At 41.3% G+C, this 14378-nt stretch overlaps 2 protein-coding genes across 2 annotated transcripts; both read right to left on the bottom strand.

The window, feature by feature from the left end:
- Window positions 1-271: 271 nt before the first annotated feature.
- Window positions 272-4660, bottom strand: LOC119429672 (toll interacting protein). Its single transcript, XM_037697257.1, has 6 exons — window positions 4500-4660; window positions 3906-4055; window positions 3622-3804; window positions 2543-2695; window positions 1765-1849; window positions 272-794 (listed from the first exon to the last, which is right to left on the bottom strand). The coding sequence occupies exons 1-6, from the start codon at window positions 4530-4532 to the stop codon at window positions 571-573; spliced, it is 828 nt and encodes a 275-aa protein (XP_037553185.1). The 5' UTR covers window positions 4533-4660; the 3' UTR covers window positions 272-570.
- A 2686-nt stretch (window positions 4661-7346) lies between these two features.
- c2h16orf87 (chromosome 2 C16orf87 homolog) lies at window positions 7347-13481 on the bottom strand. Its single transcript, XM_037697267.1, has 4 exons — window positions 13249-13481; window positions 11264-11363; window positions 8818-8997; window positions 7347-8137 (listed from the first exon to the last, which is right to left on the bottom strand). Exons 1-4 carry the CDS (start codon window positions 13312-13314, stop codon window positions 8019-8021), a joined length of 465 nt encoding a protein of 154 aa, XP_037553195.1. The 5' UTR covers window positions 13315-13481; the 3' UTR covers window positions 7347-8018.
- Between the last annotated feature and the right edge of the window lie 897 nt (window positions 13482-14378).

The following is a 14378-nucleotide window of genomic DNA, read 5'->3' on the forward strand; positions in this document are numbered from 1 at the left end:
GTGTTTAGCGGATGTATTGTATGTTGTTGACATGCTGTTGGGGTGTTGTTTAGTTGATGTATGTTGTTGACATGCTGTTGGTGTGTTGTTCAGTTGATGTGTTGTTGATGTTTTGCTGGCATGTTTGTGTGTTGTTGGCATGTTATTGGCATGTTGTTGTTCAGAAGATATGTTGTTTGGATGTTGCTGATGTGTTGTAGACGTGTTGTTGTTCAGTTGATGTGTTTTTGATGTGTTGTTGGTGTATTGTTGACATGTTGGTGTGTTGTTGTTTAGTTCATGTGTTGTTAACATGTTGCTGAGACATTGTTGGTGTGTTGTTAGCATGCTGTTGACATAATGACATGGTGTTAACATGTTGGTGTATTAATATGCTGTTGACGTGCTTTTCAGTTGATGTGTTGTTGACGTGTTGTTGACATGTTTTTGGAGGTTTGTTGTTCAGGTGATTGTTGTTGACGTGTAGTTGGCAAATTGTTGGCATGTTGTTGGTGTGATATTGTTCAGTTGATGTGTTGTTGACATGTTTTTGTTGATGTGTTGTTGGCATGTTTTTGGTGTGTTCAGCTATCAGACCTCCTCAGCCATCTGCAGCAGAGAATTAATGGCAGCGTCCTTGTTGCCCTGTTGGGCCTCCAGAACTGTACGGACCACCTCTGGGTCCAGGTTTGGAAACATGTCCTGTAGAGCCTTCAGGTCCTCCTCACTGCAGGCAGGCCCTGGACCCCCCATTGCTGGCATGTTGGTTGGTACCGCCATCGGTACCACACCCTGGCTATAGACTCCAGGAACGCCTGGAAACAAAGCTTCAACTCAGTACAAAGAACAGCTTTACACACGCGAGCAGTGCACAGGTGTGTACCTTTGTGTGTACATGTGTGTATACCTAAATACCAGAGGTGTAACAATACACTGATTTACATAGATATATCGATTAAATTATTAATGATTCAATTATATTGTGGCAAAACTAAAACATAAATTCATATTGTCATCTTTAAAATATGCTTTTATTTTGAAATTCCCAAGGCACATCTGTGTCACCATTTCTGTGTGCGGCTGCGCTCAGTGGCCGCCTCAGCAACATGGCAGACGAGGCAGAAAACACAGATAATGAAATTCACTCTCCTGCTGGATTTAAATCAACACAGTGGAAATATTTTTAATTCCAACAGAAGGACGGCTCAACAGACAAATCTCATGCCGTATGCACCAGGTGCCAGTGAGAGTTAAAATATTCAGGAAAAAACTAATTTGGCCGTTCACCTGAAGAAGAAACACGGCATTGATAGCCATGTTATGTAAGCTCAATATCTATTTTTGTTTCTTTATAACTGAAAGGTAATCAGAGCACTTTTAAGTTAACTTGTTTAAAAAATGCACTTAAACATGAGAAATGTGAGACTATACTGAACAGGTCATTTATTTTTATTTTTTCATTAATTAAGAAAAAACTTTTTTTTAAATGCCTGGTGCCTGTAATAGAAATAAAATGGTTAAATCATACTTGAATTGTTTTTGTAAATTTATTTATATGTAAATGAGATGGGCATTTGATATCGCAATATATCGATCGCAGATTGTGAATTGAGTAGAATTGAAATCGTATCGTGACAAACTTTGTGATATGGAGAAAAATCGTATCGTCATACAAACAAATCAATAAAATATCGTATCGTGGTAAAGCTGGTGATTTACACCCCTACTAAATATCTGTGTGTGTGTACCCATGTTTGTACCCGTGTGTGTACCCGTGTGTCTGACCTGTGATGGGAACGTATCCGACCCCCTCCTGATAGACGGATGGCATCAGAACCACAGGCTGACTCATCACAGCAGCAGGTAATGACTGAAACAGAGGAACCATCAGAATCATCAAAGCTGGGGTAACTTCCTGTTGGTGTGAGAGGAATGATTTTCAGATTAGATCTGAGATGTTTCTGAGTTTTCATCAAAAACTTCCTCGATCTTCTACATTTTATTTAAAGCATAAACTTGAAATCTGCTGCTGACAACCAGGACAGCACTTAAAGGGACAGTTCAAACACTCTGAAGAGGGGTTCTGTTAAAAGTTATACATACTGAATGTCTTACCTGCTGTAGATAACTTTGACCTCAGTTTATTGAACTGATTTTTTTTCTGACAGAACTGATGAGCTAAAGGCTAGTCAGAACAGGATTAAAGAGTTTTTCTGTCCTCTTAATAAATAAACGAATCAAACCCCGTTTTAAAACCTTCAGACTCACATTGCTCTTTATTTACATGAAATTCAGGCATCGTTGTCAAATGAAAGTAGCAGCAGCTAGCAGTAGCCCTTCCAGTGCAGAACGTGTCACTTCCTGCAGGAAAGTCTTAATTTTTCTGCCAAATTACCACGTGACGTGGAACTGACGATGTGTTGGAATAACAGCGTTTACAGGAACCTAGAAGAAGATGGCAGCTTTGGAACCATCAACCCATGATCAGAACCCATTCATCCTCAAAACACACACGCACGCACACACACAGAGGAAGCAGATGAGTGTGTGTGAACAGACTTACAGCGAACGACATCACCAGGTTGATCATGCCCTCCTTATCGTCGCCTTGACGACCGCTCAGGCTGTACCACTCGTCCACCACGCTGCCCTCCCTCAGACCCTCAGGGACGGTCACATGGGTCCATGCGATCCTGTCATCCATTGAGAACGCCCTCTGTACGCCGTCAACAACAACAACAAACAAACAAACACACATTAAACTGAGGAGGTGATGCTTGCGAGTGATCAAGGAGTTCATCACAGCTTCAAAAATCTGGGGTTAGCTATGGTGGCCATCTTGAATCCTGTTGGCCTACTCCCATTGATAACTTTCTGAGAGAAATAAAGATTTGTGCACTGGTTCAGGAGATATTTTACTAACACAACTTTCACATGGAGGCAATTACATGATTCCCCATCTGTTATGGCAAAAAGATCTGACAAGTGATAAAAGTGATTTATGACTGCTGACGTATAAAAATAAAACAAAGATCTGTTCATGTGACCTGCTGCAGAACCACATCATCCACCACCTTCATCCTCATCATCCTCTTTACCTGTTTTTCCGTCGAGGCTCTTTTAGCAGCTTCCGTTTCTCTGCAGCAGTTTGAACTCTGAACTTTTTCCTCTCATGAACCAGTTTCTGTGTGAAATGTGACTGTTGGAGATTAACACCGTCTTGAGAAAGTCTCTAAATAGTCTGGAAATGTTTTCGAGGGTTCTCAGTTTCCATGTGCAGGCCTTCCTGCAGCTGAAGTGTAAACATGATGAGTTTCTTGTTTCGATGAGGTCTACGAGTTGTTTAATGTTTCTACGAGTCACAGAGTCCAGGTCTTGCACTCACTGCAGTTTCTGAGAGTCAGAAACTGAGAAATGTGAAGAATGAGAAACCAAAGAGTGACCTGAGACAATCTGAACGTTCTTTAACAAACGTGTCCAGAACCAACTGAGCGTGAGTAAACGTGAGACTGTGTGTCCCCATCAGGCTCCTCCAGAACCAGCCTGCAGCTTCTTCTTCTATGGTGTGTGACACTTCACAGTTTGGTTCTGTTTTGTCCACATCAACACGTGATTTATGTTAGAAACGCTTTCACGCCTCACCTCATCAAAGATCTCCAGGTAGAAGGAGTCCACCCCCGGGGGAACCGTACACTGGATCACTTTGTTCCACCGCGGGTTCTTGGCTCCATTATGAGCTGTCGGGGTCTCATAGACCGCATAGCCCAATCTGATCCGACAATATGGATCCATCCTGGTCATCCCGTAGTTTTTAGCCAGTTTGGCCTGTTAAAAATCAAAAACAGAGTTTTAATCAGAGACATAAAGGAACCAACACAGAGTCATTCTGAGAACTCTACAGGTCCAGCAGGACCCAGTCTCTGTACCTGGACCACAGTGATGCTGAGCCGACCCATTGTGGCGATGGAGCCTCCGTATTGCAGCTGCCGGGCCGCCTGGGCGTCCAACTGGACCTGCTGCTGCTGCTGGGTGGGAGTGATCCTCAGGAAGTCCTGAGGGAGTTCTCCAACATACACCTACACACACACACACACACACACACACACACACACACACACACACACATGCGTCAGCTGAATTAAATCTAAAACTGTCATAAACTGAGTTTTGTCAGAGAGCTGTAAGTTTACGATCAGTTTTTGATTTTGAGTCTTTCATGGATGAAGTCCTGAATCTCGGTCTGTCCTACCTGAAAAATAAAACTTAATTTCTGAAGGTCTTCTCCGGACCCCGACTTGATGTTTCAGGACCCACAGGGGGGCCCCTCACCGGCACTTTAAAAACCAGGGAATCAAAGGTCTGACTGCCAGGTCGAGTGATACTACCACCTGGGTCTGCAGGTTCACCTGGTCGGGTCAGCTGACCGGCCTCAGGTTCACAGCTACTATGCGCATGCTCGATTGGGTTCGGTCCAGGTGAGACTTTATGTTTACTAACAGGAAGCTGTTGGCGGGACTTACCTGTCCTCTCTGGGTGCTGACGGTGGTCGCCATCTTGTCTTTTCACAGATTCTTCAAACCAAAACAAACACAGAACCAGAAACAGACGTTACGGATTCATTAAGAACAACCGAAGGTTCCGAGCTCGGACTGGAGTTTACCCCTGCTTCACTTCCTGTTTCCGGTTTGTTTTGATCCCAGTGAAGGAGCTCTGGTGCCCCCTGCTGCCGGAAGTCTTACTGTTACGTTTATTTGTCATATGCAGGTTAACTATGGTTAATGAAATGTTCAGGATGAGAAGAATCGATTTGACTCGCTACAAACAAACAAGAAATACGCATGCAATAAGGGTACACATTTATTTATCTTCTTCTTCCGGCTGCTCCCTTCTTCAGGGGTCGCCACAGCGAACTAAGTCGCACAAAGATTTGGCCGGATGCTCTAGCTTCCTGACAACCACAGAGCTACCACAGCCCTCTGTGTGGAGCAGGGAGCTGCCATCTGTGGTGCCCATGGGAACAGATGGTAGAGGTCAAGGGCCTTGCTCAAGAGCCCAGGGTGGAGGCAGGCACGGGTGCTTCACCTATCTCACCCACACATTGATGTTGTCGGTACTGGGAGTTGTACGGTGATCTTCCAATCACAGGCCCACCTTCTCTAGCCTCTGCACCACCATGCCCCAATAAGGGTACAAAATAAAGTACCAAGAAGTGAAAAAGAAATATAATATTTACAAGGTCCAAAAGAGAAATAGTAAAGAACAACATAGTAGAATATAACAGTGCAAGTAAAATGAATTTGTACGAATAAGTATTTCCCAGGTAGTAATACAGTATGAGCTTAAATGTACATGATATACCTGTAGATTGCACATCATAACTAACATAAACTACACAGGTTGTGTGACAGGTTATTTGCACAGGTAGTAACACTGAAAGAATAATTGAATGATGGTCAGGTAACATACATGGCATATGTGACATACATGACATGTTCTTCACTTGGACTCTCTGATCCAGACTAAAACCTGGAGCTTCTGATCGGGACCTGGATCATCAGACTAAAACTGTCTCTGATCCGGACCTGGTTTAGGTTCGAGCTCTTCACCTCCCTCCTGGCAGCTGGGTGGTATCACGAACCTCTGCAGGACAGGTCTACCTGGAAGAACTGGTCAAAGGTCAAAACAGTTTCACCAAATGTTGGTCTGTACATGTACAGTAGAGTTCTTCTGGGATCCTTTGAAGATGGACAGTTTCCATTTCCTGTTTTATTGTGAAAAATGTTTTCATTTCCTGATCTATTGTGAAAAACCTTTAACTGTTTCATTATTTTCTGATTCGATCAGAAATTATTAATTTGAACCATCATAAGAACACCATCAACCCTAAAATACACACATTATATAAATACAATATACATAAGTACACTTATACATAAATACACACATCTTGAATGTACTTCTTTAGAGGAGTAGCCAGAGCTCTGATGCATCCCTTAGCAAAAAGTAGTTTATTTACGTGTACTATAAGTGTACTTATATTACACTAAAAATGAGGAAGTGTACTTGGTTTACTTTTTATAAACTTTATTTGATATACTTAAAAATATTATAAAAATGTCCCAATTTAGTCCAAACAAGTATTAAATCAGTATACTTCTAGTACACTACAAGTATGGTGTGTAGTATACTTGATATACTTATACTTAACTTAAAGTATACTTGCGAAAATAAACTTCAAATGTACTACTTTTTGTTAGGGGATTGTCTGACAGTAACTAGACTCATGGACATGTTGCCTTGATCTTAGCTTCCACCCTGTTTCTCCGTGGTTGGCAGTACTCTTTATTGATTGCCTTGATCTTATAGCCAAGCAAGTGAAGGATCATTGTGGCTTTTGTGCATACCAGCTTATGCGTCTCTGTGGTGGTGTCAGCAGGGATACTTAGCAATGCTGCATTCACATCTTCTAGCAGACTTCCAGAAGACAGTCATTTAGCCTTGGCAAGGGCTGCAGGTTATAGGTGCCTAACTTCGTCACAATCTTCATCCTCAGCACTTTAGTCCTATGAGTGTTTAAAGTGCTCTATAAATAAAGCTCGTATCGCATGGTATCCTCAGGTCAGCTGCCCCTGTATTCAGTTCCTCTGGGATTTTCAACAGGGCTTGGTACTCATATTTTGATGGGGATGATGGTATATCCCTCCTTAATGTAGCATCTATGGTGTATCTCATCAATCTCTAGGTGCGATAGCAGATTCCTCACTCTCATGTTGGAACACTGGGTCCAAAGTTGTGTCTGGGTCAATCTGGATGATGGGTATTGAAGTTTCCATAGTTCCCACATCCTTCCTCATATAGACCCCCCTCTAGGCTTGCTCGCACAAGTCGCTTCTCCACGGGAGTGGCTTTAATCAGTTCGCATTGACTCGGCATCGGCAAATTGTATTTCCATTACCAGTTCATGCTTGATTTTTGGACCCGCCTCAGCCATGGTTCCAAGCCAAGCCAAAGCCGACGATTTTGATGTCAGCAAACGGCAGCCATTAATTGGTCCGTGGATTGACTTCACTGGATGAGCCATGGCTGTACTTGCAAATTCCTCCTAAAACGCCATTTGAAATCCAATGGTCGCATAGCGCACTTTCCCCAAAATAAAAATGGTGAGGTGCAAATCCCATGGACCAATGATGAGGTGCAAACCTTTATATCAATTTTGGCTGACAAGCGCATACAGCGCGAGCTCAATGGAGCAATGAGGTATGGGTGAGTGTACCAGGTGTCTGAAAAACTATAGAAATTATATTCACACACACACACACACAATACCATGGATGGCCGATACACAGGAAGTCAACAAATCTGTAGGTTTAATGAAGTTAACAAACAACAGAAGTCGTTCCAACTAAAGTCCAGAAATATGATTTCCGTCCAGAATGAAGTATTGTATAATAAAATTTGACCTTTGAATTTTGATTAATTTAAATAAACTTTGAATAAACTGGTTTTGTGGGACCAAGTATTGTTCTTAAATCTCATTCTGTATCCACGTGAAGCAGTCAGGTCAAAGGTCAGCTCCAGCCAATTCTGGGGTCTTTAGTCATTATAATGTCCTCTGGAAGAGTTTCCTTAGATCTTCTGGTCTAAAGAAGACTGCATAAAATCCAGGATCTAAGGACTTCACAAGTTCAGTCTCTGACCCAGGATCTAGAGACTTCATGAGTTCAGTCTCTGACCCAGGATCTAGGGACTTCATGAGTTCAGTCTCTGACTCAGGATCTAGGGACTTCACAGGGTCAGTCTCTGACTCAGGATCTAGGAACTTCACAGTGTCAGTCTCTGACCCAGGATCTAAGGATGTCACAGGATCAGTCTTTGACCCAGAATCTAAGGACTTCACAGGGTCAGTCTCTGACCCAGAATCCAAGGATTTCACAGGATCAGTCTTTGACCCAGAATCTAAAGGACTTCACAGGTTCAGTCTTTGACCCAGAATCTAAAGGACTTCACAGGTTCAGTCTCTGACCCAGGATCTAAGGATTTCACAGGATCAGTCTTTGACCCAGGATCTTGCGGTTGATCTCAGCCAAAGCTACAGAAAACACGAAGGCCTTCTCATCAGACAGGCTGGCATAAATATCCACTTCTTTTTCTTGTTTATCTGTAAACAAAACAAAAAACAATAAATAGTGATGTCATCAATCACAATAGCACTGTGCAAAATTAAACCCCCACATCTCATTACTTCCCCCACCCCACAAGACAAAAGGCAGGAAATCATGTCATTGCATTTGTTTGTCTTTCTGTTAACAAAATACCGGTACCTCAAGAACCCCAGATCCATAAGAGCTAACACTGAACAACGTTACCCCCATGTTAGCATCAGGTTGTTTCCCTAACTTTAGCCTCACTTGAGCCTTAGGATCCTTCCATGTTAGCCCTGAGTTCTCAGTCTGTCTCTGTGTACGTGGTAGAACTGTATCTGGTCTTACTGAAGCTATTTTGGTTGGTACTCCACAATATCCTCGAATGGTGCTCTTATTGAGTTGAATAAATATTATTAATTATTACTGGTCTTGTTCCTGTTCAGACCTTAGATCCACAGCAGCTAAAGCTGCACACCCACCACTTAGAGTAATTGTTTAGATCTTGATCTAAAATCTATTGTCATGTCATAACAAACAACTTGAATATGCACATTTAAACCAACACATGGATATGGTTTGTTTAAATTAAATTATAAGAAATACTAGTTTTCAAACTTTGTTTTATTATTTTTCTCAGCCATTATCGAGGCCTTTATAAACTTTAGATTTCATCCGTGATAGGAACATTTTTTACCCTTTTCTTCTTCTTGTTTCTTTGGACCCACAGTTTTGGGTCTGCCCCGGCTCCTTCGGATGGTTTCTGACTGACTGTTCACTCGGGGTCTCCTTCGGTTCTCCATGTCACTGGTTAGAGGAGAACCAATCCTCTCTCTGCGAATCCTCTCCGTTCTTCTCCGCTTGAAGTCCAGCTTGTCTGAAACCAAAAATAACAACATTTACAATTATTAGGAAAGTAAAGACATTCTTCTGACTGGGTTTTATTCTTTTAAAATCACTTCTACTTCCACTGTAACAGAATCACAAAGCAGCTCTTTCTTTGAGGCTTGTTTAGGAAATGGGTCTTCAGACATTTCACTTGGTTTAATTGGTGGAAGACATGAATATTTTCCCCACACATTTTTTAGTATACCATAAGATACTGTGGGGAAAATAAGAATTTCATACGCAGTCAATTTTGAAAGTTTTCCAACCCTACAAAGAATGGAAAGGTCTATAATTTTATTGTCGGTACAATTCAACTGTAAGAGACAGAATATAAGGAACAAATCCAGAAAATCACATTGTATGATTTTTAAATTATTCATTTGCATTTTACTGCATGAAATAAGTGTTTGATACAATAGAAAAACAGAAGTGAATATTTGGTACAGACAACTTTGTTTGCACTTACAGAGTTCAGATGTTCCCTGTAGTTCTTGACCAGGTTTGGACACACCACAGCAGAGATTTTGGCCCACTCCTCCATACGGATCTTTTCCAGATCTTTCAAGTTTCGGGGCTGTTGCTGGACAATATTAAATTTCAGCTTCCTCCAAAGATTTTCTATTGGGTTCAGGTCTGGAGACTGGCGAGGCCACTCCAGGACCTTGAAATGCTTCTTAAGGAACCACTCCTTAGTTGCCCTGGCTGTGTGTTTCAGGTTGTTGTCATGCTGGAAGAGCCAGCCATGACCCATCTTCAATGCTCTTACTGAGGGAAGGAGGTTGTTGGCCAAAATCTCATGATACATGACCCCATCTATCCTCCCTTTAATATGGTGCAGTGGTCCTGTCCCCTTTGCAGAAAAGCACCCCAAAGTATGACATTTCCATTCCCATGCTTCACGGTTGGGACGGTGTTCTTGGAGTTGTACTCATCCTTCTTCCACCAAACACAGCAAGTAGAGTTGATGCCAAAAAGCTCAATTTTAGTCTCATCTGACCACATGACCTTCTCCCATGCCTCCCCTGGATCATCCAGATGATCATTGGTGAACATCAAACGGGCCTGGGCATGTGCTGGTATGAGCAGGGGGACCTTGCATGCCCTGCAGGATCTTAAACCATGACGGCGTAGTGTGTTACTAATGGTCCTCTTTGAGACTGTAGTCCCTGCTCTCTTCAGGTTGTTGACCAGGTCCTCCCGTGTAGTTCTGGGCTGATTCCTGACCATTCTCAGAGTCATCCTAAACCTACAAGGCAAGATCTTGCATGGAGCCCCTGACCGAGGAAGGTTTGAGTCATCTTGTGTTTCTTCCATTTGCTAATTGTGCCAACAGTTGTTGCCTTCTCACCAAGCTGCTTGCTTATTGTCCTGTAGCCCATGCCAGTGTTGTGCAGGTTTACAATTTTGTCCCTGGTGTCCTTAGACAGCACTTTGGTCTTGGCCTTGGTGTAGAGGTTGGAGTGTGATCGTTTGAACGTGTGGACAGGTGTCTTTTATACAAGTAACAAGTTCAAACAAGTGCAAATATTACGGGTAATAAATGCAGAATAGGAGGGCTTCTTAAAGAAAAACTAACGGGTCTGTGAGAGACAGAAATCTTGCTGGTTGGTAGGTGATCAAACACTTATTTCATGCAATAAAATGTAACTGACTTACTTAAAAATCATACAATGTGATTTTCTGTTTTTTTTCCCTCTTAGATTCTGTCTCTTACAGTTGAAGTGTACCTAAGATAAAAATTACAGACCTCTCCATTCTTTGTAGGTGGGAAATCTTGCAAAATTGGCAGTGTATCAAATACTTATTTTCCCCACTGTTCACCCCCCCCTCCCCCCACCACACACACACATATTTGGGGCAGCTGTGGCTGAGTGGTTAGAGCAGCCATCCTCCAATGGGAGAGTTGGGAGTTTGATTCCACCAGCAGTCACATGTTGAAGTGTCCCTGAGCAAGACACTAAACCCCTCACTGTCTCTGACGTGTGTCCCATTGGTGTGATCTAAAAGCACCGATTAGTCTCTACAAAATGATTTGCTCAGTTAGTTTTGCATAGATAGAGTGCTGTGTGAATGTGTGTGTGGAGGTAAATGTGGACACAAATAGTGTTGTAAAGTGCTTAGAGTATCTTGATTAGATAGAAAGGCGCTGTATCAGTACAATCCATTTATAAATGTAAAAGTAAAAAAACAGATGAAAACTGAAGCAAAACTAGATTTGAAATCATATTTAGCGTTTGTATAGTTGTGAACATTACCTGCTATGGCTGGAGAGGGACACTCACTTAGTTTAGCATTTAGAAGTTTTCTGCTGATAAACACAAAACCACAGGGACACGACTTACAGGCCACTGGAATCTGGACAGGAAGAGACAAGAGACAGGAAGTGTTCATCATTAGGTCTGGATTCAAGGGATGCAAGACAACATGGTTCACATATCAGACTGAAGAATAGATATTAAAAAAACAACATTTAGCCTCCGAGGCCAACAGTTAGCAGGTTCAATTAACCATGGTTATGATCACGTTATGTGCACCGCAGTATGGCAGCACTGACGAGAGCTCCGCTTCAACTCACTCCGGTTTTTATTTTTTATTTCTGTTGTTTTTTTTTTACTTTTTGCACCTGCACTGCACACCCATGCTACCGGTATGACTATGATGCACTTTTTGAGTTTTGTTTGTTGCTGCCTTGCTTTGCCATTCTCAAGTTCAAGTCAACTTTAGTGTCATTTCCATCGCATGTGGTACATGAGGTGGGACAAAATTATGTACACAGGGTCCCAGTTCAACCAAAAACAGCAAAATATAAAGTATAAAAAAAGAAACAGTAAATAAGGATCTAAGATATATGCAAAGTATACGCTAAACAAATGCCAAACGGTACGCTAAAAGATCTAAGATATACACTAAACACTAATAATGTAAAGCAACAGGGTGTAACAACAGCAGCCCAAACATGAGTCTTTGGTGAGCAGATAGGTATGAATGAATACAGCAGCATGAGATAATCACCAGCATGGATAATCAGCAGTACAGATACTTGTTCAGTACAAATACTTGTTCAGTACAGATACTTGTTCACTTAGCCAGTGACGCTAACTGTTAGCAGGTTAGCATCATTGGCTAATTGAACCTGCTGCAAACAGTTAGTTTTATAGTTTGGTTTAGTTTATAGTTTACTGTTTGTTCATCAAGCAGGTTAACACAAGGTCAACAATGCAATGAAATGCTCAGGACGAGAAAAACTGTCTCGACAGGGTGAGATGGAGGAGGATGATTCGCTGTGTTGACTCCTGAAGAGGGAAAAGCCAAAAGAAGAAGAAGCTAACTGTTAGCAAGTTCAATTAGCCACTATAGCTAGCACGTCAAAGCTGCTGGAGTTATCATGGCTAAGACAAATTATAATAGAGCTAGTTTAAAATATATATTTTATTTATTTACTGTTTTTATTAAGAACAACAATTTACCAACAAATCATGGTAAACAATGCTAATACAATAGAGCTAATAAAGAAGCTAACTTCAGCTAGTCTTTAGCCACAGATCTGTCTCCCATCTGTCCCCCCTGTCCTTCCTGTCCAAAGTGAGGGTATTCCTGTCCTCTGTAGCAGAATTGTCCCTGAGATGTTGGAGACAAACTTCAGTCCATTTCTTCAGTTTCAGCACTTTGAATCATACATAAAACCCGGAGAAGTAAACGGTGACCCTGTGGAAACTGTTCTGGGTTTTGGACCAGAATCAGTTTTTGTCCTGAAGGACTTTCTGTTGAACAGAAACTGAAGGTTGGTGACGAAATGATGGATTTTTATCATCTTTTGGCAACAAATTAATCTTACTTTGACTTTTTGATTATTAGATAAAAGCTAAGTATTTCAAACTAACCGTTTGGTTTCACTTTAAAAACTGTTTATTTTTAAACATAAATCTACTTTTACAACACGAGCTTCACAGTAAATCCATTAAAATTCTAATTTACATGAAAACTTTTAGTTTTCTATTGACTTCCATGATTTCAGTTCTTCTCTTCAGAAACATTTTTAACTCGCATTAAACCAAATAAACTTTGTTAGAGAATATTAAGGACATCACAAATCTTTAGTCTGCAGATTTAAATGAATTTAAGACGAAAAGTTCAGACTGAGGGACAAAAACAGAATCGAACCGAGCCTGAAGCCACTTCCATCCGAACTACCGGCTCCATATCACTTTAAATAAATGATTCCATGATTTCATTAACTTACCTGTTGGTCGCACTCAGGACAGGATTTCGTAGCCATTTTGACCTTCTTTGTTTTATTTGTCGACATTATTCCGTTTCCTCCGGAGATTAACGAAGATTAACGAATTAATTTAATCTCTCTGAGGTATAGAAAATTTGCCTAATGTTTCCCAAACAAAACTTTGTCCATTTAGGACATAAAAACACTTTGATGTGACCTTAAATTAAATAAATACGAATATCTTCACAAGGACTGCCAACGTAAAATATTTGCGCATGCGCACTTTGTGTTGCATTCAAGTTCCTTCAGGCAAATATTAGACTGTGAGTTTTTTTTCACTTTTTTTTACGAAGAGTGTATATAAAAATGTATTTTTTAATTTAGCTGATTGAGCGATATCTTTATGGTTTTATGTATTTATATTTTTTCCAATGTTTTTCTGGTTTAATAGAATTTAAACACGTTTGCACACAGATATCCGATATTAACGCGAGACCAGTCAATGCCTCGTGCTCTATACTGTATGTTTATTTAAAGTGAACATTCTTCAGACACTCGGTTCTATTGAGGCGTGGACAAACTTCTTTAATTTAGTTAAACTTGATGTGTGCAGTTTAAACTTTTGAATGAAGTGAGACATTTTATTTTTAAGGTAAATCCTTCATTTGCATTTTAAAATGAAATATGTTTTTCTGATTTTTAGTATAATTGTTGTTCAGCCTTTGTTTCTATTCAGTAGTTATTAGGACTCCCAGATATGTAGCCTGATCAGTAATGAGAATGTAGCTCCGGTCAGTCGTGGTGAACAGAGTTGAGTCTGAAGACAAAGCTTTACTGATCTGTCTACATTCCAAACCTCACCTGTGGTCTGGATCAGGACTAAAAGAACCAGATTCTGGATCCAGCAGCTGAAATGGTCTTCCTCTGTAGAACGGGGTGGGCTCAGCCTTAGAGACCGGGGTGAGGAGCTCCGTCATTCGGTGGGAGCTCAGAGTGGAGATGCTGCTCCTCTGAATGTAAAGGAGTCAGCCGCAGCGGTTCATCTGCTCAGGACGCCTCCCTTTGGAGGATTATCAGACACGTCCCACTGAGAGGAGACTCCAGGTTAGAATCAGAACTCTGGAGGGATTATAGACCCTGGGAACACCTCG

This window comes from Nematolebias whitei, chromosome 2, assembly GCF_014905685.2.
Source record: "Nematolebias whitei isolate Nwh7 chromosome 2, NemWhi1, whole genome shotgun sequence".
In the NCBI taxonomy this organism is placed as follows: Eukaryota; Metazoa; Chordata; class Actinopteri; order Cyprinodontiformes; family Rivulidae; genus Nematolebias; species Nematolebias whitei.